The 26179-nt window shown below is 36.7% G+C and overlaps 3 protein-coding genes across 3 annotated transcripts in view; 1 reads left to right on the top strand and 2 right to left on the bottom strand.

Moving 5' to 3' along the window:
- Positions 1-26179, bottom strand: part of LOC5577522 (tubby-related protein 4) — a 291601-nt gene that overhangs the window by 229895 nt on the left and 35527 nt on the right. The gene's annotated exons all lie outside the window — the stretch shown is intronic.
- Positions 11103-12936, bottom strand: LOC5577516 (carboxylesterase 5A). Its single transcript, XM_001656487.3, has 2 exons — positions 11417-12936; positions 11103-11358 (listed from the first exon to the last, which is right to left on the bottom strand). The coding sequence occupies exons 1-2, from the start codon at positions 12898-12900 to the stop codon at positions 11172-11174; spliced, it is 1671 nt and encodes a 556-aa protein (XP_001656537.1). The 5' UTR covers positions 12901-12936; the 3' UTR covers positions 11103-11171.
- Positions 24220-26107, top strand: LOC5577515 (esterase E4). Its single transcript, XM_001656486.3, has 2 exons — positions 24220-24354; positions 24417-26107. Exons 1-2 carry the CDS (start codon positions 24298-24300, stop codon positions 26046-26048), a joined length of 1689 nt encoding a protein of 562 aa, XP_001656536.1. The 5' UTR covers positions 24220-24297; the 3' UTR covers positions 26049-26107.

The raw sequence follows: 26179 nt of genomic DNA on the forward strand, positions 1-26179 counted from the left end.
TCATACCTTGGTTGTTTAACCCTCTAATACCCAACCCCGCCTTTAGACGGGGTACACTTTGCAAATTTGTGTATTTTTTGTAGCTCGAAAATAAAAATGATTTTATTTTTGGTTTAAACCTTGGCTCATAACACGCATATTAGGGAAGTTCTTTATGACTTTTGAAACAATTTTGAATTTTTGAAAAATATTTGAAAAATTGTATTCTTATATAACCTACAAATGCCTGGGGTTAATATAACGTGTAATATAAAAAATCGTATCTCTAATATTTTTCTACAATCAACCTATCACAGAAGAAGAGCCTGATGGTATTGAAATAATTTCCAATCTGTTTTTCCGTTAGTTACACGGAAAATAAAATATGCTTCAGAAAAAAAAATAAAAAAATAATATTTTCAAAAGTACCGTAAAAATTTGATTTTTTATTATTGCCAAAAATCAGTACTCAGGAGAGGCTTCAAGAAAAAATAAAAAAAGATAGGGATGTTCAAAAATAAAAATTATAAAAATTAAAAACCAAAATTCATAGATTTGCGAATAAAAATAAATAATTGCCCAAAACGTGTTTAGAACGATTTTAGATAACGAAAAATGATATTTAGATCGAAAATAAAAATTTGGGTATTAGAGGGTTAACCCGGCTCTCCGCATGACACCTTCAGCGCGATGTTGAACAGCACGCACGAAAGTCAATCACCCTGTCGAAGTCCCCGACGGGATTCGAACGAACTAGAATGTTCACCCGAAATCTTCACGCTATTCTGCACACCGTCCATCGTTTTTCTTATTAGTCTCGTGAGCTCCCGGGAAAGCTGTACTCATACATATTTTTTTATAGCTCTTTACGGTCGATGCTATCATAAGCCGCTTTTAAAATTGATGAGGATTTCTGGGGGATTTGCCGTACAGTAAAGGTTTGGTCCGTCGTTGAGCGGCCGTTGATGTAACTTGTGTGTGTGAAACTGTTCTGTTTCCCAGATTCTGACAATCAGCTGATGGAAACAAGTGGCCCATTCTGATGAGTTCAGCTCCAATACCATCCTCACCAGCCGCCTTGTTATTCTTGATCTGGTTGATGGCATCCTTCACTTCCCCCAATGTGGGAACAGGTTGGTTTCCTTCATCCGCCTTGCTGACGTACACTGAGCCTATTAATCCGATTATATTTATCTGGAAAATCATATACACGCATCAGAATTCATATTAGATAGGTTTTATTAACACCCAATAAAGGCTATATGAAGGTCCAACGAGGTTTAAATAATAACCATATGGAAGTCGTTTGAATTTCACATATAACTTAATGGACATAGCTTACCCATTGAGTCATTAAAAAATCAGATACGTGTTATATGATTTTCTATTATGAAAAAATCTGTGTTCATATTAAGTGACACGATGGCGGCCACTACATACAATTTGCTGGCAGATTATAGATTTACGACAAATTCTTGCAAGCTTTTAAGGGTAAGCTAACAAATACCAGCTTTTAAATGATTATATAGTTTTAAGTATAGATTTTAGAATGTGGAACCATTATTTACTGCTCGTTGGAGAATTTCGCTTCTAATTCCATACAACTGAGAACTTTATGTAGTTGGTCTAGGTGAGTTGTTTTATTCGGCAGTTAATTTTGAGCTTAAATTTTGTTAACATGGTTTTATTGTTTTAGATTTTGTACCGACCATGCTACAGTTAAAATGTTGTTGTTTAAGTTCCAGTAGTAACTGAGATGGCTTTACAGGTAGTGGATCCGAATATCCGGATAATTTGAAGACTGGAAAAGTACTTGGTTCCCAAGAAACAATTTTGGGCGGTTAATAAACATGTCTGCTGAACTAGTGCTTAACAACAGCTGTGGCTGTTGAACAAAATTATATGCTGTATAAAGTGATGATCAAATGTTGCATAAATTCTGAACAGCGCTTTTGTTCCTCACTTTCATGTTATTTTAAAAGCTCGTTGAACCAAAGTTGATACAACGTTGGTTAATAACTTAGTTTGGTTGTCTAATAGTATCTCTTTAATAATAGAGCTGTTTCTAGCGATTCAGATTCTGTTGTTCCATACGTGACATAGAGTTTACATGCTTTGACAACACTTGTTTCATCAATTTTCAACAATGGTACAGAACTACAGTGAATTTAAACATGTTTGCTTGAAAATGCTTTAAACTCAACGTTTTAACCGACTACAAGTCATTGCGCGAAATCTGAAAGCTCTTAAACATACAATTAAAAACCAACTTCCCAACAAACAGTTTTTGTCTTGATAAAGGTTTCTCAAAGCTGTTTTATTAGTTGTTTAATAACTGTCTTAATTAAAAAGAAATTATTATTCAATCGTTATTCGCCCAGAAATGGAGAATCTATTCAATAACAACCATTTTATTAACGTTATATAGTGCATATTTATTCAATGATCTTACCTCGGCCGTTCAACAGTAGTAACATTATAAGTAGACTCTAAAATGTTTATTCAACTTCAAACCACCAGTTATCCATCGAACTTCCAGAAATAGTTGTTCAGCGTGTATCTACCAGGGTTCTATAACGAGTAATAACTAAATTGTGGAAGAAAAGTTGTAGAAGTGTAGAAGTCTATTGCCACCGTTATTCAAAATAATAGTCTTTGTACAGTATTAATTCAACTACATATTTTGATAACGAGATTATTCGTCTATTGTGAAACTGTAATAAAGCTGATAGCTTCGATAAGTATTGCTATTGAGACCTTTTCACAAACAATGTTCAACAATGGTGTTTACATACACCGAAGGCAAGGAAAAGACTTAGACGATGTTTAAACAACATATGCACGATAACTTGTTCGATTATCTTATTGTATCTTTAAATACTGCTTTGAACCTGCAGATGTTTGTTACCTTGTTTGGAGCAGTTGAGTAGCATGCGCCTGTAAATCGGAAGGTCCTGAGTTCGAGTCCCGGAACCACAAATATGTAATAAAGTGTACAAATAGAAACATTTTTTTTATATTTTCGTTATCAAATAAATATTGAAGAAACATCTAAGAAACCTCTTTTGCTACGTTTATACAACCAATTCTATAAATAAATATGATACCCATTCAAGTCGAACAAAGCACTAAAACAAACTGTGTTCAGCATGTTTTTCCGTTGAGCGAATGTTGAACAAGGGCTTCTATTTTGTGTACTCATGATCATAAGTAATAATTGCATCAACAACTTTTCTTCGACAATCAAGAAATAACACATCATGCAATCCTATTGAATAAATGTTAAACTAGCATCTTATTATGCTCTATGGAAATCTGGTGGTTTAAATATTGTATAAACATTGTAGTAGCTATTTATGATGTTACAACTGTTGAACAGCCGTGGTAATATCATCGAATAAACATGTACTAAATTACGTTAATAAAATGGTAATTGTTGAATAGATTCTCCATTTCTAGGCGAATAAGGCTTGAATAATAGTTTTATTTTCACTAAGTCAATGATAAAGCGACTAATAGTTTAATAAAACAGCTCTGAGAAACTTTTCTTAAGGCCAAAATTGTTTCTTGGGTTCCTCTCAAACCATGTCAACGAATAAATCTTCTTCGTAGATTATAATATGTTATGTTGAATAAATAATTTTAAAATGTACAACTTGAACGCATTTTTATTGTTGAAATTTTATTTCAAATAATCATATAGTAAATGCCATTTGAAAACCATTTCAGTTTTATTTAAGAAACAATTATTATCTATATTAGTTTCGGATGAAAAGTACAGTGTCTTACCGATTTTGGCAACAAGGCTCGGTTTTTATGTTGCCAAAATGGGGATGTTGCCAAATTCGGGAATTTTGAAATGCTTATGTTTTATCATTCTAATCTTTAAAAGTATCAGAAAATGCATGGCAGTTACTACGAATGATGTGAAAAATATCTGGGAACCTTCTTCCTTCAGTTCAACTTTTGATTCAAACGCAGATACATCATGTACTGATTATATGCACCATTTGAAAAGCACACTTGTTGTACACAGTACAAGCGTGGTATTACTTTAAGTGGCCATTTGTGACTGTTCAAATGGGCCATTTGCAACTGCGCAAATATGCAGCTTTAAAGCCAGATCATATTGAAAGTAGCAGATTGTGAATACAGGTTCGGTTGAAGATCCTTTTGGGTGGGGTTATTTTAGGGATTTCTTGAACATAGAGCGCAATTTTGGTGACCACACGTCTTAATAGTGAGCAAGGTTCTAAGTGGAAAAAAGTGGAAGTTCTTCTAAATTACTTTTTGCTATTACTATCAATGTTATCACGGTTGAAATGTAATGTCAGGTTTTTTGTCAAGACTGGCACCGCCATGCACCCAGAAATGGAGTTAATGACGAGTTTTCAAATATTACGCTCATTTGCTAAGATTCGAGAAAAATCATGCTGAGAGTTGTAAAATTAATGTTTAGAGGATTGGGGCCTTCCTGAGTCAAGTGGTTAGAGTCCCCAATTACAAAGCAAAGCCATGCTGAAGGCGTGGGTTTGATTCCCGGTCGGTTCAGTATATTTACGTAATGGAAATTTTCTTGACTTCCCTGGGAAATAGAGTATCATCGTACTTGCCACACGATATACGCATTCGAAAATGGCAACTTTTGGCCTAGAAACTTCTCAGTTAATAACCGTGGAAGTGCTCATTAAAACTAAGCTGAGAAGCAGGCTGTGTCCCAGTGAGAATGTTATGCCAAGAAGAAGAAGGATTGGAAGATATACAGTATTGGACAAAACATTTGCCACTTTTTACGATTTTCCATACAAAATGAAAAATCGCTCAAAAATATATGTTCAAATTCAAGTTATGTCTAATGTTCTGCGAAAATTTCATTCAAATCGGTCAATAAATAACTGAGATCTGGCTTACCAAAGTTGGTTATTTTGTATGGAAAATCGAAAAAGTTGCAAATGTTTTGCTCAATACTGTATCTTGAAAAAAAATCATGTTTAAGAAGAAATGTGTGGTGAATTGAAGCAACGCGAGCAGTCATATTCAAACTGAAAATTATTGAAAGTTTTGCTGCCGAAATTTCAAATTTCATTTATTTCATTGAATTTAGTTTTTCAAGAGAATACCATTAGATTTTTACGAACTCGTTAAGAAGCTGCTTGCAAAATGTCTTTGGCACATTGCTCAAGGATTACACCAATTGATGCTTCTGGTAGAAATACAATTGCTACATGTATCGTTAGGTTCGATTTGATTTCTGTACGACTCTGGAACATCCGTAAAAATGAAAACGGAGAATAAAAAATATGTAGCTTAGATGCGGTGTCAGTGGAAAAAATGTAGTAATCATTAATTCTTTCTTCTTTTTAATTGTAGAGGTGTCTAAAGTATGCATCCAAATATTCTTCTATACCACACTTCAATTATCGCAAGGATGTGTTCAGTAAAACTTTTGACTGTTGAAGAAGCGTCAATCTGGTCTAGATTGCTGGAGATGATTTCCAAATGTCTATATTCGATAAATGCGACAGGAAGAAGAACCATATGAACATAACAACGTCCAAAGATTGGAGAACCATTGAACATCATGGGCTCTTCTTCAACTCACTCTGAGAATTCTTCTATAAAAGTTTTTCAATGACTACTTCAAAACCCATTCTCAACAATTTGCCAAAATTGTCATCTAGTGTTATGAATAAACTTTCTCGATGTTTTTTCTCAACAACTGTTACTGTATGCCTACATAAATATCCAAAAGAAATCACTCATCTTCAAAATCTTTTACAAATTTACTAATCAATGATCACGAGATAAAGATTTTCTGGATCTTCAGGCCGCCACACATAATCCGATTGATACGTTGAAAAAAATTACACGCATAATTATAACAAAACATTGGTGATCTACACAGTAAAGCTGATCATCTTAATATTTGATGCTTTTATTACACTTGTTTTACTATCGACTACCATCCTATTCCACCAAATTATTGTGCCTTTTAAACAATGTAGCAATTATTTATACAGCTTGCTATATTTATACAGAATTCTCCTGTACGTTAAACAATGACTTTGAAATATACGCAATTTACTTATAAGTACGTTCAACATTAACTTTCTTAGCTCGCAAAGGTCACCAACATTTTCATTTTGACTTATTTTCACTTAGTTTTAACTCACAATATTAGGGTACAGTACTTAATAATCAAATAAAAATATTTTTCAATGTGTTGCTAAAATCGGGAAGAAAATGTTGCCAAAAACGGGTGTTGCCAAAATCGGAGGTAGACAAAAGCGGGTGTTGCCAAAATCGGGAAGGCACTGTATATGATTTTGTCTATGATACCAACTTCCACTGGATTCCATATCCATCGTCTTTATGGTTAAAAGGTATGTGATTTTCATAATGAACTCTATCTATACGATTTCTAAATAAGAGTTAATTGAAAAGCATTATGGAAAAAAGCTATATGTTTTTGGTAATGACTTGAACATGATTACTTCTCACAGTGTAGTCATGTCCTCCGCTGTCGTGACCCTCTGTGTTTTTGTTCTCCGGGCCAGTCTTCCCAAACGAACACCAAACACGTTGGTTCAGGCGGTTTGGTACGCTCCTTGTACTCTCTTCTCGTGTGTAAACCGAAACGCTCGAACCTGATCCTAAACACAAACATGTGCAAAGTGAACATCGGTTTGCACACCGCATAATGGTCGGGCTCAATATAAAGGAGCGGCCAAAACTAGCAAAACACTCTTTTGAGATTTTTATGGTTTTTATCATTTTAAAATATACCTCATGTATTATATTTTTATGATTCCTAATTGAAATTGAACTGAAATTTAAATTTCTTTTACTTTTATGACGTCGAACTGACAGAAGTCAAAAAAATGAAAAATGTAACAATAAAATAAACTACAAAATTCATATTAAAGGAATGCAATATTTTCCCAAAATTACGCACTATCTGAAAGCTTATGGTTCAACAAATATTTGGTTGAAGCTTAAATACTAATACTGTTCAATTTTACATTTTAATAAATTTGATGATTTTGAACATAAAAAACAACTCTTGTCGCGTCATGTCGCCGCCATTTCGAATACTACACTTTAAAATGCATCCTTAGATCTTACAAAAAACGTTTAAATTTTTTGCAGAAATTTGCTGTTTTGCAAGTTAGAGCTATTTGAATTATTCAATATTTTCATACATTTTGATGCTATTTTCCATACAAATTTGATATAAAATATATTTAACCACTCTTCATACATATTTTGATAAAACTCGTTAAAGTACAAACAAAATTTGTGCTTTCAGCCAAATTTAATTACATTTCTAATAAAAAAAAACTTTAAAAAAAAGTTACGTAATATGTGAATAACCCTAAGGAAACAATAAAAACGCCAAATAATATATTCAGATTACACATTTCATCGCTTAAGGCGATAAAACTAGTTTTGGCCAAACTTCGTTTTTTCCGACCATTGTTCACCGGTTTAAAAACCGGTCCATTTGAACCTCGATTGTCACCGCGGTTCAAATTTTGGTGCAAATCATCGGATGCTGCAAAAAAGAAAGGCAGAAAACGGTGAAACCCACGCTTATTAATTTCTACTTATCGTGTCTTGTTGTATGGTATAGTAAAATCCTTTGTTTTTTCATTAAGTTACCGCTAAATGTTACCTAAATAATTGTCTTAGGTGATCTACTTGAATAAAACATTTATTCAAGCCTCAAGAGTATTGTGATTTGTGCCAAGAAGTTCTATATATGATCGTATGAATTTATCCGCGTGGATTTCAATCGTTCTTTATCAAAGCAGACATTGCGCCATCAGTTGAACCTAAGTTTAAACCGAAGTACACATGTACCGGGTTTGGCGTGGTACTCCGGTACAGAGACGCAGCGCGTTTGCGATTCAACGCAAGTTGCAAGGTTCAAACCAAAGTTTAACATCGGTTCTGTTCATGGTAAGACTGCTGCGGGCCTTTCAGGTGCTCATCGTAGTGCTGCTCTGCCCATGACTGCATATCAGTCACATTCGACATTTTTAACAATTTCGAGTTAATACCGTGGAGAGTCATCAAATGATGCATACTTTCGATCAATTTATTAAAATCTGTGATTTTGTTCTAGAAAATTCGAAAAAATACCAAGTTGTTTTGTCACACTGATAATTGTAACCGCATAACAGTCACATTGTGATTATGCATGAGCCTCATAATGTAGTTGCAAAGAAATTTCCATCAGAATTTTTTTCTGCTTATTCACCCAATATATAACATGAGCTGTACAAATTTTCAGCCTCAAATGAGCACTTTTGAGTTCCTGGTAATTTTTTGAAATTTTAGTTTCTTCCCATACTGCCATAAAATTCACACTTGATGTTCCATTTACTCAATGCCTACTTTTGTCGAATGTTACAAATATGCAGTTATGGGCAGTGCTTCCATCTTTCGATCACGTCATGTCCGTCCGTCAAGATGCTTCCATCCCTATTCCTACACGCAAAAAATATGTGCGGTAAAAATTACCATTTTAGGGGGTTAACTTAAGCGCTCGCACCGGAAATTTTCAGCAGACCAGAAATGCGCTTGATTTTACCATGTCTGTAGTCGAAATCAGATTGTTGTAAATTATTTCTGTCAAATGTACCAGTAATGTGGTGGGATGTACCGTAAATATAGTAAATTGGTCTGAAATTGCATGGTAGTTTCAAGAATGGGCGTAGTCAGCTAAAATTGTAATTTTTACTACAGAATTTTTTCCCGTGTACACATTTCGGCTCGCGACACGAAGCCTTTACGGGGTGCGTTGAGCTTCTCGTAGAACTTTTGGTGTTTATTGTGAACGATGCAGCTGCTCAGCTGCAATTCAACAAGTTGCCACGTTGAATATGCCAGTGAACGGGCATCTACGACTATGACGGCTCTGCTTAGGAATTGGGGAAAATCTGGTCGAAAGCGCTTAGTTAGAACGAGCAGAAACCTCATTACACCCTAACATTCCCTCCCCATCCCAACTGACTGTAAGGACTTGGCCGGCGCCGTTATTGATCTGCTAAAATTGCACTTCGCGAGTAAGCGGAAACTTCCATCCCTTAGTCATTTGGATCCTAGTGCAATTCTTACCAGTTCCGATCAATCACGGAGTAGCAACCATTGACATGTACAGTCAGTCTATGCTATGCTATCAGTTTGTAATAATACTTAAAACAGTAGCTTGCTGATGGTAATTTGATGGTGAAACGTGTCAAAATTCATCATGAAAGTTGACAACGACACTAAATGGACAACTGCTACGTGGAGCGCATGATAATAAAAATAACAACATTTTTTGCATAAAATACATTCTGTATGATTATATCTTCAACTTTCTAATAGAATACTATTTTGAAAACTTTTCCTAAATGAGCTATGATGGAAGGTCCCACTTACCGTAATCTGAGGTAACATTGATCATTTATATTTTAATTTATATTTCTTTAATTTCTCATTTGAAAATGCAAATATCGCAAGTTCTATATTTTTAAAACTTAATGAGATAACTTGGCATGTGCCAAAAAATCACCTTTTTCTACCCGACTTGACCCAGTGACCCACCGCAATAACTCAGACTACAGGAGTATTCCCGAGTTCCTCCGACAACTTTAAGAAACTAGATATGTGGGCCAGTATACTGACAAAAAAATATTTGAATCCGTTAAGTATTCGCTGAGTGGTAAGGGTTTTAGTATTTTTGCTTTCACTCAGGCCTATACGGGTTAAATTCGGTCAAGGATCCTTCCTGGATGGAATTTTTCTTGAATTCCCAGAATATAGAGTATCTTAGTGCTTGCCTCACGATATACAAATGCAGTCATGGTCAAATGGCAAATTCCGTCACCGACAATGCGAAATTGAAGTGGAAAGCTTTATTGTCTTCTCTGGAACCCACACCATTACCACTTTATCTTCGTAACGTTGAAGGCCAGTCTGAATCACTTTGCTTCACCCTTCCGACTGAAGTATGTTTCCGTCATATTATTAAAGTTGCGTGCTACAATGACGATGTCCTCGTCGAAACCATGTAACTGGACAAACTTCGTGAAAATCGTAACACTTGTGTTTTTCAACGGTCTCCTTATTACTCCATACAAAACTGTATTGGGATTCAAGACTAACCCAGCAGACTGACTGATAATAGCGGTTTAGTTTATTAACACCGCGCAGCTATTCAGCAAGACAATGATGAGGGTCGTGGGTGCAAATTCCACCGGTCGAGATTCTTTCCGTTCAGGACATTTTGATTACGTCTCAGGGCATACAGTATCGTCATTTTCCATACGATATACACAAACAAAAATGATAAGTTGACGAAAAAAGCTGTAGAAGTACTATACAAGAACACTGAGCCAAGAAACAGGATCAGTCTCAGCATGGATTTTTTGTTATAAAAAAAGAAGAAACATTTGTAATTCTCGGTATATATCAAGGAGGTTCTTCTTTGCAATCAACCGTTACTAACGATGTAAACTGCTGAATTTTCAAATGTTGAATCCAGAAAATTCAATCTATCGACGTACCTGGAACCTAAAACATTAGACAACAAGAAAAATAATTTACACGCTTATATTCTGTACTGGTTTTTAGATTTGTTGATTCTGAACAATGAGAAAAATGTTCCAATGCATCGGGCTATAGATAAAAGGGCGGCACAAACTACCAAAAATGATTTTGAGATTTTTATGTTTTTTTTATCTTTTTAAAATATACCTAATGTATTTTATTATTATGATCCTTGATTCAAATTGGATTAAAATTTTTAATTTATTTAACTTTAATGCCACCCAATTGGCAAGAGTAAAAAATCGAAAAATGTGCTAATCAACAAAACTACAACATTCATGGACTAGGTATTCAATGGTTCAACACTTTTATCGAGCATAAGGATGGAAACAATATTTGCCTGAAGTTTTAGTACTATTCAGTATTTCACTTTTGTAATTTTGATGATTTTCATGAAAAACAACTCTTGTCGCGTCATATCGCCGCCATTTTGAATAGTGCACATCCAAAAGTATCCTTAAACTTTACAAAAACCTACAACTGGTATAAAAGTAATATTTGATAGATAACTTAGGCATACAAAGTTCTCCAAAACGTTCAAATTGAGTTTATTAATGGTACGATTTTAGATTTGGTTTTCTAATAATTGAAGTTCATGAAAATGGATTGGTTGCATATTGGTCTTGTAGGTGATGCCACAGCCGGAATGTCTCTGTTGTCGATGCATCCGTTATCATCAAGTTTTGTCCGATATCCATAATCGAAATGCCATCGTCACTTTCCTGTACTGTCGGCCATTCTAAATTCTGCAATAACGGGTCAAAATTCGGTGTTGGATCGCTGTAAAATATACGATTAAATTTTGCAGTTCTTCACTTGTAACGTGACGAATATTTACCTATATTTAGCAAAATTAGTCCACATTCGTACCATTCGATCGCTAACGGTGAACGCATGGCTTTCAGGTGGAATTTGTGCTCCCATTTGTTCAGCCAACTCGAACAGATACGGAATTTCATCGGTATGAGTCGCACCCGGATCTGTTATGCCGAGAGATTTCTTGAACAGATTTAAATCTCCATCGTACGAAAACTGATAGTAGTAAACCGGCGCTTGGCTCTGGCCGTGAACTTGAGCCGTGTAGTGAATAGGAAATAGGAACATATGATCTCCATAATATCGACTCCATTCGAAGAATAGGGCGAGACTCAATTGCTGGTTATTGAAGTAGTGTTGGCGGAATGCACTGCTGACTGCTGCAGAGGTTGGAGATGCGGTATAAATGTTCCAGAAAAAGGGTACAAACAAATCATGATTGGCGTTGAACTGTGCGAAAACAGTTTGATCAACCGCAAACTCTACGGTAGTGAAGAAAGAGCCTTCAAGATCGTTATAACCCATGAGAAAAGGAATAGTATGTTGTCGTGTTTGCATTAAGCTCATCGGATCAGTAGTCAGCGCTCTAAGTTCTGGAGAGTTTACTGGTTCAACAGTAGGCGCAAAATCCAATGCCCGCAAGAATCTCGGAACTGGTATCGTCAGCAAAGCCTCTTGAAACGGAATGAAACTACTGGCTGGAAGCATTCTAAGCTGGTCTACGTAATTTGCACTATCGCTTGATAGGCCGAAGAAGTTAGCCAATCTATCAGCATAAAATCTAGGATTGGTTTGAAAGGCAAATGGTACTATTGCTGTTCCACTTTGAGCTATCGCTTTATGAAACAAACCATTTGCCATGTCGGAAAGGTACAAAAAGTGTACCAAGGAAGCTCCAGCTGAATTCCCGATTATGGTAACGTCGTTTGGATTGCCACCGTATGCAGCAATATTTCGTTGTACCCACCGAAGCGCTTCTATACAATCTTTGAGGCCCCAGTTTCCTTGAGCATGCTCATCTCCTGTGCTAAGGAAACCTAATGCACCGAGTCTATAGTTAATAGTTACAATTACTACACCTTCTCGGACTAACTTTTGCGGGTCGTACACTTCTGCATCTCCGAATCCAGAGCTATAACCGCCGCCATGGATCCAGACCATCACCGGCCGTTGTCCAATCAGTTCCTGACTATAAACATTCAAGAACAGGCAATCTTCGTCACCGATGATCTCCAAAGTTAGAAGTTCGTATTGAGGACAGAAAGATCCGTGCTGGCTGGCATCGCGAACCCCACTCCATCCCGGATGAGGTACCGGATTTCGAAATCGAAGATTATTAACGGGAGGCTGCGCGTAAGGTATACCTTTAAAAGAATAGTAGGAGCAAAATAATCCGCACGATTCGACAGTGCCTTGGATTTGACCAGAAGGTGTAGTTATCGTTGGTCGATTTTGTGCGGATATTCCCGTAATTAATACAGCAGCAAACAGCCAAAACACGTCCATCGTACAATAATTTGTAGAACAAACTGGTACATATGTTTTATCAAATCGGTAACTCTAAGCATGCGATAAGATTGCACACTGTACTAGGTAAATGTCATACACACAGCCCAAAAGAAGTCGATGTTTTTCAAAATAAAACCGCTTTTTTTGTTCTTAGCCTCTTGTCTAACGAGTCCTATACCGGCCGAGGTACGGACAACCATAGGGAAGATAGGAACTATAATTTTATGCTGACAGGGAACGAGAGGTTTGCTTCTAAATATAAAACGTCTGTTCTACATGTTAGAAGTGGCTCGCAACCAGTCTTCAAAAAAAGCATGAGCGACGCTGAGCTTGTGAGCGATTTTCGGCAGTGCGCGTTCAACCTAAGCACACGCTCTCTTTTATGTTCATGTTCGACGAAAGCGCTGAACTTGGAAGCACAGCATGAACGAGGTGCAAGTGAACTCAGACTTGCTTCTCAGGCTAGCAACTCAAGCGCGCAGCTCAAGTGCGTAGCTCAAACGCACAGCTCAGGCTCGAACTTAAGCGCAAAACTTCGTTTTGTACCTTATCTCATTCGCTTTCGTGTGTGCACTCTGCAGACAAAACAGATAGCGGTCTATGAGAATGAATATGAGGATGGTTTTGCTGCCATCCTCAGCCTTCGTCAGCAGCACCACACTCGTGCTGTGTATTACTAGCGAATATTACCGCGTGTGCTAAATACACAAGGCGATCGATATATTTTTTAAATTTTGTGTGGGACAAAGTTGTTTATTTCATGGAGTAGGGAGCCTACTCCTTTTCCTGATAATTTTAATTTACTCCGAAAGTTTTTTTTGTAATGCTACAGAGCTCTTTTTTAACCACAACACGTCGCACAGTGGGACGAAATCAAAAAAAGTGGGACATGTGTGTTTGTGCTGAAACTATTGGGTTTAGCGTTTCGACATGTTCTACAAAGTTTCATCATTTGTTGAGTACTTAATTTAGACACTGAAAAAAATTTCACTTAAAGTGATATACACTGAGAAAAAAAATTAACTTTTTTAATTATTGTCAAAATTGAAAACTGTCTAAAGAAGTATTGTAGGCGACATCATTTCATGAAAGTTTGTCGAAGACAGGAAAGCTCTATCTCCTACACTGACGAAGTTAGGGGGTAAAAATGATGGGTACCCTCTTAAAACTCATATTTTCTCCATAACTTCTAAATTTGAATTTTCACATTTTTACAATGTTCTACAATGTTTAAGGTGCTGTAAAAATACACATTTTTGCCGAAGACACTGAAGCGCTAGCTCTCCATTTTGAAGATTTACGAACGATTTTCTGATTTTTTCTCATCAAATTTAAGTGTGCATATCTTGTAAAGTTGCAAGTAGTAGCAGCTAATTTTAGCATCATGCTGTTCTTCAATCTATACCCTTTTAATATTTTTACGAATAATTGCGGGGTCACGCGGGGCTCATCGCAGTTTGTTTAATTGAAAATTGTATTTCCCATAATTAAATATAAATTTTTGCAGTTTTTTATGTATGTGGTATAGTTTTTAAGTAATGTTAACGCTATAAGAATAAAATCAACTGATCAACTGATTCAAAAAACTACAATCTTAGTAATAAAAAAAAATGAATTGCAATCCTAAGAACATTAAAACATAGAAAGATACAAATTTGTTTTGATAGCTATCAATGACATTGCTTGGATATCTATCATAGCGTATATCTGTATATGTATTGATTTCCTAGATTTGCAAAATTACAAAAAGTGACAGACGGTATCTAGCATAGGGACAAAATTGAGTATTTAAGGATTAATAAAACTGTGTTTAACTATTAATAAGCCTGATACACTTGAAAAAATCCGATAATTTTCACGGAAACAACAACTTCTCCTCTATAGCCGTGTCAAATTGAAACTTGAACAGTAAACATTATAAATTTGCCGTTTAAAATGGGCCAAGAGTTAAATATTATAACAAAACATTAAAAAAAATTAACAGATAGAAAAAAACATTAATAAAAATTTAGAAAACATACATTTATTCATAGGAAATACAATTTTCAATTAAACAAACTGCGATGAGCCCCGCTTGACCCCGCAATTATTCGTACATATATTAAAAGGGTATAGGTTGAGGAACAGCATGATGCTAAAATTAACTGCTACTACTTGCAACTTTACAAGATATGCACACTTATATTTGATGTGAAAAAATCAGAAAATGGATCGTAAATCTTCAAAATGGAGAGCTAGAGCTTCAGTGTCTTCGGCAAACATGTGTATTTTTACAGTACCTTAAACATTGTAGAACATTGTAAAAATGTGAAAATTCAAATTTAGAAGTTATTAAGAAAATATGAGTTTTAAGGGGGTACCCATCATTTTTACCCCCTAACTTCGTCAGTGTAGGAGATAGAGCTTTCCTGTCTTCGACAAACTTTCATGAAATGATTTCGCCTACAATACTTCCTTTGACAGTTTTCAATTTTGACAATAATTAAAAAAGTTAATTTTTTTCTCAGTGTATATCACTTTAAGTGAAATTTTTTTCAGTGTCTAAATTAAGTACTCAACAAATGATGAAACTTTGTAGAACATGTCGAAACGCTAAACCCAATAGTTTCAGCACAAACACACATGTCCCACTTTTTTTTGATTTCGTCCCACTGTGCGTCGTATTGAAGTGCTTCTTATAACAACAGAATGTCTACTCGGTTACCGAAACGAAATTCCCTGATATTTCCAGGTTTTACAAAATAATTCCAGGTTCAAGAAATACTCAAATTTTATATGGCTAAAACAAACTAACGACAAACTTTGAAATGTTATTGATTAACCCCTCTACCGGCAGCTTCATTTTTTACTGCACGGATAAAAATCTGATTCCCACACCATGATTTACAAGTCATGAAACTCATAAATTGATTAGGCCATGATATCAGAACGACAAATCATGGTTCCTGGAGTCATAATCATGATTCTTCATAAACGTAACATCCAGATCGACAACACAAGAGCTGCACTTTGCTTCAAGTCATTCGCATCGATCACCCTTCATTCATCACGATAAATTAGTATTATGGTTAAGTACGTGGCTCTCAATCAGAATGTTCTTAGTTCGAATCTTGCACTAGAAAGTTTTATTTTTTTTTGTTTTTATTTTATCGGGTTGGCTGACAAAAATATAAATAGATCCGAAATGGATGCGCGAGCATTCGATGCATGATTTGGAGCACACAGCTGCGACTTGTGTCGCGTTACGACAATCTGACTCATGATATCGTGAGTCCAAATCATGGAGTATTTTCATAAGATTTTTTCACAAGATCTCAAAAAACTATTCCAGTTTAAGAATCTGTGTCGATATGAATCATTGGTGATCTAGTTTTGAAGATATTCCGATGTTCCTTGGGGGCCCAACATTCTCCATATAAAATGTCTTTGGCGACCATTTTTTTGGTCAATTGATCAAAAAAAATAAAATGTGTCAATTACAATATGGAGCTTTTAAGAGTTTTCAAGATCTTTATTTGTCCAGCGTGGTACCAGAAACATAAATGCTCATTATTCAAAGACGGCTGCACCCAATTGCTTATTTTTTTCACAACATACTCGCAATAATGTATCATTTCGTGGAGTGAATATCATGAAAAAAATGTGCAAGAAGCTGCCGGTAGAGCGGTTAAATATCCATTTACACTTCTAGACATTTTTAAAGCATGCTGAAGCTTTTTCAATATCGCATATTCCAATATGAATGTGCTAACAATACAAAAAACTTATAAAAAATAAAAAATAAAATAATTAAAAAAAGTTTTATTGATATGAATTGCATTTGCCAATGATGGTGTCTTTTATTTTGTCTGTAAGAGCTCTGTTCATCACCGAGAACTAAACGGAAGTTCTTTTTAGTACTGCGTTCTCTCGAGAAAAAAAAATATTACGTACCATTCATTTTTATGGGTCATTTGGATACATAAGACAGCTTCATGGACGCAAAAGTTAAATTTTATTTAGATTTGTGACAAAATAATAAAAACTAACCTTACCGATATTTTTGTAAGTAATCATACTATTCTGACCTGAAAAAAAAAAACAAATGGTTTAAAATATTTCAAATTGATCGAAACCTGTTAGATTGTATCAAAAGTGATTTTCTAACATATCACAGCGTAACAAAAATGACACTTTCGCGTGTCTCAAGGAACAAATTATGTGTTTCTAGTAGATTTTGGGTCGCTGAATCTAATGCCGATCTCAGAAATGTTGCAGCACGTCACAATTTTTAGCTACAGGTTGCCAAAGTTGTATAAAACACTAACTTTTTTGTGATATAATCTACCAAACATGCTTAATAGGACTTGAACTTTTAATTTAGATACAAATCAGTTGAAATTTTACGATAAAATTTAGCTTAAATCGATTTTATCCAACATGTTTGCAGTCTTCATATAAAATTCTTCGTTTCTCTTATATGGCAAAATACAATACTTTTCTGAACAACCAAAAAATAACATTTTACCATCGAAAATATTATGAACTTCGTTGATAATTATTGTTCTATACATAAAGTTTGAATTCTGTGACAAATTGAGCAAACAAATTGCCGTACAAGTTGAAAAACTTGCATGCAAGTTGTTTGAAACAGTCAAATTAAGCATTTTCAACAGTCAATATCTCAAAAACTAGACGTGCCATGATATTTCTGATAACGGCAATGGACTCAGCAACCCTTCATTTAGTAAATAGCGGTATTTTGGTTCTTGAGACAAAACCGTGTTCCGCAGTGTATTTGATCCTTAATATTTCGGATAATCGCGTCCGACCAATATAACATTTAAATGTGGCAATTTAGATACATGATAAATTGTTGCATTTCATTCGAAAACGATCAAAAGTTCTCATGAAATTTTAAATTGAAAAATGTTTGATTTCTAGATTTCATTTCCAAATTCGTTTTTCATTTTGATATCAAATATTTTCCAATAATTGAGCATGAAGCAGGGCTGGAGGCGATTGAGCGTCTCGAAAAAAGGAAATTAGTAAACCTCTTTCCTGAAAAAAGAAACTTAACAGCAACCAAAATGAGATCGGAAAGAGACCAAACAGTAATCAAAAAAACAAAACGAAACCTAACAGGAATTAGGAGAAAAGATTTTGATCAGATCAGACATCAGAATATTTCTTATTTTTACAATTTCTCGTGAAATTACGACTATTTATTTCTTCAGGTTAGATGGGTAGATAGACATCTTTATTTGAGAGACGTTCATTGTTCTTCAAGAGCTCATTTAGTGCTTATTTCCCAAGTAATCTCTCTAAGAATTCGCCTAAGGCATTTCTCCAATATTTCTGTTTTGGATATCTCAACATAAAACCTGGATTTTTAAAATAACAACAAAAATTATCTCAGAGATTTCATCAGGGATTCCTTAATATATTATTTTAGATATTTTTCAACAAAGCCCTTAGTCCTCCAAGATTTTATCCAGTGATTCTCCCTTCGGTTTTTCTATAAGATCCTCCAAGACTCCCGAATAAAACATGTTGGAATGTTCAACCAGAAACTTCTCCAGATATCTACAAGAATTTCTCTGGATATTTTACAAAATTCTCCAGAATTTCTTTAAGGTTTTATGGAATTACCTATTTTTTTGCATTATTTGCTGTAATAATGAAACATATCTAATTGGTGATGCATCTGTATCAAAATAGCATCGGAAAGATCAGAATTGATGGAGTTGTTAGCGTATCTTACGAGCGCCAAAATATCATCTCGATCTGTCTGAACACCGACATTTAATGGCGTAGGAATTCTGTAGGGTTTCTAGAAAAAAAATATCCTTGAACGAATTTCTCAAAAACTCTGGAATTAACCTTTGCGGGTTTGCTTGCAAGAAATTCTGTGGGAAGTTTTTGGAAGATCTCTTAGACTTGGAATCTGGAGAAATCTGGAGAATTCGGTTGAAAAAGTTAGTGAAAAAATATCTAGAGGTTATCCTAGGATTGTGTTTGGAAAATTGTTCAAAGTAATCCCTGAGAAAATTACAGGAAGTAGAAACGTTGAAGTGCTTAAGGATTTGCTGGAGCAAATTTTTGAGAATTTTTTAAGCATCCTTTTTAAAAATTGCTGAAAAAATGTTAGAGGAATTTCATGAAGAATTTCTGGGGAAAACCACGTACTAGTTCCTGACGAAATCTCCGGAGAAACCACTAAGATAACTCTTGAAGAGAAAATGAGGAATTGTGAGGAGAATTTTTTCACCATAATTCACTGCTAGCGAGATAGGGAAAAAGATACTTTAGATACCATTTTGGTAAAATAAAGATTTCAGAGGCCTTTCATAAAAAAATATATTTTTTTAGAGACTTGCATGAAATAGAGATCATGTCTCTAAAAAGAAACCTGCTACCAGCCCTAGATGTGTTAATCCTTTACTGATTTAATTTAGAGATATTTAAAACATCAATCATGTTTTGGTAAGTCGATAAAATTTAATACTCGAAGAATCCTCACTGAACAGCTCAAATAGCGTTTTGATAGCGGCAAATTAGCCACTTTGTAGTATATTTGAGGCGTCCCGCGGACCCGAAAATGGTTGTTTGTAGGGTCAATCGAATGCATGAAACATGGTTATCCAATTCAATCGTTTCTCAAAAGGTTTACACTGCTGCATTTTTCTTAAAACTCATAGTGGCCACATTATAATTGATTCCGAAAATTATCGTACTCCGACGATGAGTTTCCTGGCAGAAGATGATCTCCCGAACTGTTGGTATCCGAACAGATGCCAAAGTCGGCCCTACGATTCCGGTGGAGCGAAACTTCCGTTCACGTGTTCAACGACCCTTTGAAGGTGCTTTTATGCGATCTACACATTTTCTGAAAGATTTTCTTTCGAGCTTAAATCGCTGGCGATTTCTGACAGCGTCTCGTTTCGTTATTCCTGAATCGAGGGCAATCGTCTAAAACATGTCCTGGTGTCTCCTCGATATTTTGGTAGGCTGTACCAATTGGAGACTCTGGGAGCCTGAATCTATGCAGATTTTCTGAGTCAGTTTTCAAACGTTTTCACTCAAGAAACTCTGAAAGATGAACAAACCAGTCGGCAACCATCCAATAGTTGATCCTGGATAAGTTGGCAAGATTTGCTTCTCCATGAAATCATCGACAAGCTCCGGACCTGATGGCATTCCTGCATATATTTTGAAGAAATGCTCCATAAGTTTATCTACGCCTCTTTCTCGTCTCTTCAATCTATCTCTGCAAGTTGGATCATTTCCAGTCCCATGGAAACGAAGCTATGTATACCCAGTATTCAAAAAAGGGAACACACGTGAAGTTTGCAATTATCGTGGAATAGCTGCTCTTTGTGCCTTCGAAGTTGTTTGAAAAAGTCGTTTACAACTTTTTGTTTCATCACTGTCATCATTACATTTCGGAGTACCAACATGTTTTCATGCCGAAACGCTCAACTAATACAAATTTGGTGGTAGGGTTTTGTTCTACTTCGTCGTAAGCGCTATTATTCGTCGTATCAAACTTTAAACTACGGCGGATATTCAAACTTACCTGCAACATAGATTCATTATCCAAGTGTAATTTTGTGAAACCTGTTATGGTTCGTACAATTGTACACCAATTGGTGACTTACTTCGCCGGGTACTTATTTTCATTATGGAAAACCTTCGTACTTCTTCACTGAAGGATTTCATTCCAATCACACGCCGTAAAACTTCAATAAATCAGCAAATTTTACGAAATTTCCTCAAACGCCGCTTCTAACTGAGAATGTAAACAAAGTTCAATCCGTCGTACTGAGAAAAAAAAGCTTGTGCGCATCAATGTGTGCGCGACCCTCGACGTAAAAATACGGCTCCTTTGATTGTGTTGTTTTCGCTGTACTGTGAGCAAATGCCATAATTGTACGGTCAAAAGGAATTGTGTTTATATGTTTGGGCTGAATTTTGATGACGAACAATTAATTTTAAAGGAAATTAGTATATTCCATCATGCTGAAGGAATGGAGGGAGATGCCCGTAGATCTATATATTCTAGTAAAGCATTTTATTATAGCATTGATATGTTGTGTTTTAACCACTCAATACATCACAGTGAGTCGTAAGTTGTGAGACAAATCTGGAAACTGATTGGGACGGAGTTGAAAACGATACGACGGATTGAGAATACGGTAAGATGCATTTTCTTTGCATTATTTCCAAAAAAAGATCAAGATTTATCGAAATGTTATTGTACAATGCTAAAGCCGTTTTGAGAAAGAATTATTTGGCATCGGTTTGTATCAGCATAATTCACTTGCAATACTGAGAAAATTTCAGTTCCCACTGATCAATGCTTAATACGATGGATACTAGCACATCATCCTATATACAACTTTCATCGCTAAAGCTCTACAGAAAGGGAAGCAAGTAGATTCTATCTACACCGATTTCTCGGCCGCGTTTGATAAAATAAATCATCAGATAGCTATTGCAAAATTCAAACGTCTCGGTTTCTCCGGATATATCGACTTCATTGCCTCTAAAGCCTCTAAAACTCTTGGTTTTATTTTTCGCGTCGCTAAAAACTTCAGAAATATTCAATGCTTAAAATCATTATACTGTTCTTTGGTAAGGTCTATTCTTGAATATTCGTCAGTTGTTTGGGCACCGTACTATCAAAATAACACATTTCGTATTGAAGCAATTCAACGGAAATTTCTACGCTTTACTCTGCGACATCTCCCATCTTCTTCTTCTTGCTGGCGTTACGTCCCCACTGGGACAGAGCCTGCATCTCAGCTTAGTGTTCTTATGAGCACTTCCACAGTTATTAACTGAGAGCTTACTATGCCAATGACCATTTTTGCATGCGTATATCGTGTGACAGGTACGAAGATACTCTATGCCCTGGGAAGTCGAGGAAATTTCCAACCCGAAAAGATCCACGACCGGTGGGATTCGAACCCACGACCCTCAGCTTGGTCTTGCTGAATAGCTGCGCGTTTACCGCTACGGCTATCTGGGTCCCATCTCCCATGGAACGATCCAATTAACTTGCCCAGTTATAAAGATCGTTGCAAGTTAATCGGCTTGTTGTTGAGTGTTCACCGTGAAGTTTCAAAAAGTCTCTTTGTTTTCGACCTTCTCCAATCGAGAATGGATTGCGTTCAACTATTATCTCTCATCAATATAAATGTTCCATACCGTCAACTTCGATTGAACTCCCTCCTATTTTTGCACGGTGCTCGCACAAACTACGGGCATCACGAACCATTTAAAAGTATGTGCCGATCGTTCAACCGTTGTTTCAATGAATTTGATTTTCATCTTTCCCGTTCAACTCTTCGTAAAAAATTTCATCTGGTTCTGGCAAGCTAGGTTTCAATTAGTCATAGTTATTAAGTAGATTTAAGTTATCTTTGTATCAGTTGGAAACAAATGTAATAGTCTGTTGATATGGAAAGAAGAGGAGGTTTTGCGCCCATTTGTGAAAGAGCTAAATATTTCTCAGCTAAAATGGGCTTTTCCCTGCTCCAAATAAACAAATAAACAAATATTGTCGCACCGCCACCAAACCGGAACGCGCCAGTGAGACTCGCGACGCGCCTCAACTCGCCGCATTTTGAAATCAGTTTTTTAGTGTGGCGCTGCATTCTTACGATTTTTATGAACACAGCGCACTATTCACATATTAGCTGCGACGCACGGGGCCCGAGAAAACAATAATTATAAATAAATGTTGGTCTTGATTCCTACCGGATACATAATATATTTTCGAAAGCATGATCGAGTAGAAGATAATTTCTCCGTGTTTTCTGGCCGTTAAGGAAGATTTTTTTCTGTTCGGATGCGCCACTGCGAACATTATTTAGAGCTATTATGGCATAACCCGTATCCTTAGTGTATAGTGCATGTCGCATTACTCCATTTCCTATCCCACCTATCAATGGTAATGAAGCATCGTATAATTCTTGTTTTGATTTCTCAGAGATTGATAAAAATCAAACGTGATGAAAAGGTCCCGCTATTTACACCCTTCATAGAAACTTACATCTCAGCGAAGGGGCGTCCCTTAGCAAACATAATCGAATTTTTGAGGAACCAAATCGGTACTACTGATATTTGACCATGCATTGGAACCCAAGCCCCATTTTTTTTCGCTTTTAGTTTAGTCCCAGAAATATACTAAAAAAAGGGGCCTTGTGCTAGCAGTAAAACCGTATCAAGCTAGAAAGTTTGTTTAGTAATTAGCATTTTTACGTGAATTACCAGTAATTAACAGTCCTTGTTGAGTTAATACTCATGATTGTTATCTTGGCTTCAAGTGTAGTCTCGAGACTGATGAACTCCGAGGCTTTAACCATCTGCTAGGTAAACTAGATTCAATTTCAGAATGTGTTGCCAGTAACAAGGACTTTGTACCGTGAATCCTTGAATTACCAGAACATATTACCCTAGCCCGACAAATAATATGAGACTAGGGTTTAAATTGGAAGATTATAGTGGACCAACTTTCTTTTTTTCCGAGTTGATCCACTCCTGCTGCCACTTAGCCATTACGTCCATCTTTATGGTGTTCCGGAATACCGTATCTCAATATGTACCAGGAGATAAACCGTGTTGCTTTTTGGTTATCCAAGGCATGTTCCTAGCTACTGTGTTAACTGCTCAAGCCGCCTTCTCGCAGACCATAGTTTATGTGGCTGATGAAGGTGCTTCAGAGAACTTCCTCCAACGGTGACGCTGAACTGCTGAAGGAGAATGGTGTGTTGTGGCGAAGAATGAACCTATGAGCACTGAAACGCCATGGTAAATGAGAGAAAGATAACAAGAACGCAAATGTTGCATGTAAACTTCAGAAAGTATTGATTGATCGCCAGAATTTCATAAACTAAATTTAAAGGATGTTTTTTTTAACCAAATAAAAAACGCTTAAAATTCAATTGACTCTAATCACACCTAATTATCTTTCCGGTAGGTCGTCTAGCCTTTTTAGAGGTATATAATAAAGCCTATAATCAGCATTTTCAGCGATGTGTTTAAAGGATTACAATGGTAAGAGACCAATCAATTTGAAATTTGTTGCATTACCGGGTGGCATCGTGCTCGCGTGACCCGCAGATTATGACGTTCATGGCTCAGATATAAAATTATGTGATAAGATTTTAACCCCTGGAAAATCCATATTTACCACTTAGATTACTGTTTCCATTTACCCCCTGCATACGACATACAACAAGACAGCTGGAAGCTTTTTAGTCAAAATAAAATTTCTCTGACGTTGCTTAGCTTATCTCCGACATTCACCTAAATGTGGTTCATTCTGGAAGCCAAAAAGCGGCCAACCTATAAATACAGGTTCCATGGCGAATACTGAGTTTAGTTGCATTTTCAACACTCGAGAAAATGCTCAAGCTTATTCCAATACTGGCCTTGGCGATCGCCGCCGCCAGGTCTGACCCGGTAAATTATTAAACGATAGCCAAATCTATCAAAAACCAGACTGACTATTCGAATTTTTACAGGCCAGGCCAATCATCACGACCCGTGGAGGTCAAATTCAGGGTGTAACATCCAGCTGCGGCCTGTTTTGCAGCTACTTCTCGTTCATGGGCATCCCATATGGTGAACCACCAGTTGACGAGCTCCGGTTTCGAAACACCGTACCACACAGAGGCTGGGAAGGAATCAAGGATGGTGGCGAACACCGTGCATCGTGTCCTTCTGGTGCTCTGGTCGGCGATGGTTATGACGGAGATGAAGATTGTTTGTACTTGAACGTCTACACGCAAAATATTATCGGTTCACGACCAGTCATGGTGTGGATTCACGGCGGATCCTTTACCGGAGGCTCTGGAGACTCGTGGATCTACGGCCCTGATCATCTCATCCAAGAAAATGTAGTAATTGTTACTATCAACTACCGATTGGGAATCTTAGGATTTTTCAGCACTGGCGATGAACACGCCCAAGGTAACTGGGGTATGAAGGATTGCGTTGAAGCTCTACGATGGGTTCGCGATAATATCGCTGCTTTTGGTGGAGATCCTAACAATGTAACTGTTTTTGGCGAAAGCGCTGGAGGTGCAGCTGCTCACTATCTAGTTCTGTCTCCGATGGCAACCGGCTTGTTCCACAAAGCTATCATACAATCCGGAACTTCACTATCTCCATGGGCATTCCAATATAACCCACGGGAAATGTCACGCCACGTGGCTGATACTTTCGGATATCCAACCAATAACAATGCTGAATTGGTGCGTCTGCTGCGATACACTCCCAAAGGAGAGTTTGTGAGGTTACAACAAGGATGGACCGACATTCCAATTCCTCGAGGATTCAAACCATTTGAGTTTGTGCCTACAGCTGAACCTGCCAATTCTCCTGAACCCACATTCCTCACACAACGACCAATCGATTTGTTGAATGCAGGAAACTTCAATAAGATGCCGATGGTTTTCGGATACACTGATGCTGAGTCATTGTTTATGATTCACGAACATAGAATTGATTCGACTGTGTGGAACGAATTCTCCCGAAATCCACAATTCTTTGTCCCACATTACTGGCGTATCACACCAGGTACCGCTGCATCGAATGGCGTTAGTCAAGGATTCCGTGATTTCTATTGGCAAGACCGTCCTCTTGGACCAGACATTATGCTCGAGTGGACCAGATTCCACACGGATCAACAGTTCATATATCCTATCGACAAAACAATTCGACTCACCGCACAACACAATACTTCTCCAACCTTCTACTATCAGTTCAGCTTCGATGGCGACCTTAATTTGGTGAAACGCCTGATTCTACTTAGCGACTGGCCAGGTGCAGTTCACGCAGACGAACTGCCTTATATGTGGTCTATGACTAATCTTCCCATCACTCCAATTTTACCTGGCAACCCGGCATTGACGGTTCGTAACCGTATGGTGCGTTTGTGGACCAACTTTGCTCTTCACAGTAATCCGACGCCAAATTCGGACAGCAATTTGCAGAACGTTATTTGGGCCCCGATCCAAAATCAAAACATGGCTTTCCTTGATATTAATGCAAACTTGGTTGCGGGTCATTATCCAAACACGGCCCGTCTGAACACCTGGTACGATCTGGAGAGCCGTTATGCCAACGGCCCATTCGAGTACCCTATGACGTAAATTAAGTAATTTGTGTGTGAATATATAGATATTAAGGAAATTTTATTTTAAGCTTTAAATAATCTGGCTCTTTCTCGATGACTGCCCCCCTCGAAAACATCGATAACAATATTTTGTTATCTCAGCACCTA

This window comes from Aedes aegypti, chromosome 1, assembly GCF_002204515.2.
Source record: "Aedes aegypti strain LVP_AGWG chromosome 1, AaegL5.0 Primary Assembly, whole genome shotgun sequence".
Lineage (NCBI taxonomy): Eukaryota > Metazoa > Arthropoda > Insecta > Diptera > Culicidae > Aedes > Aedes aegypti.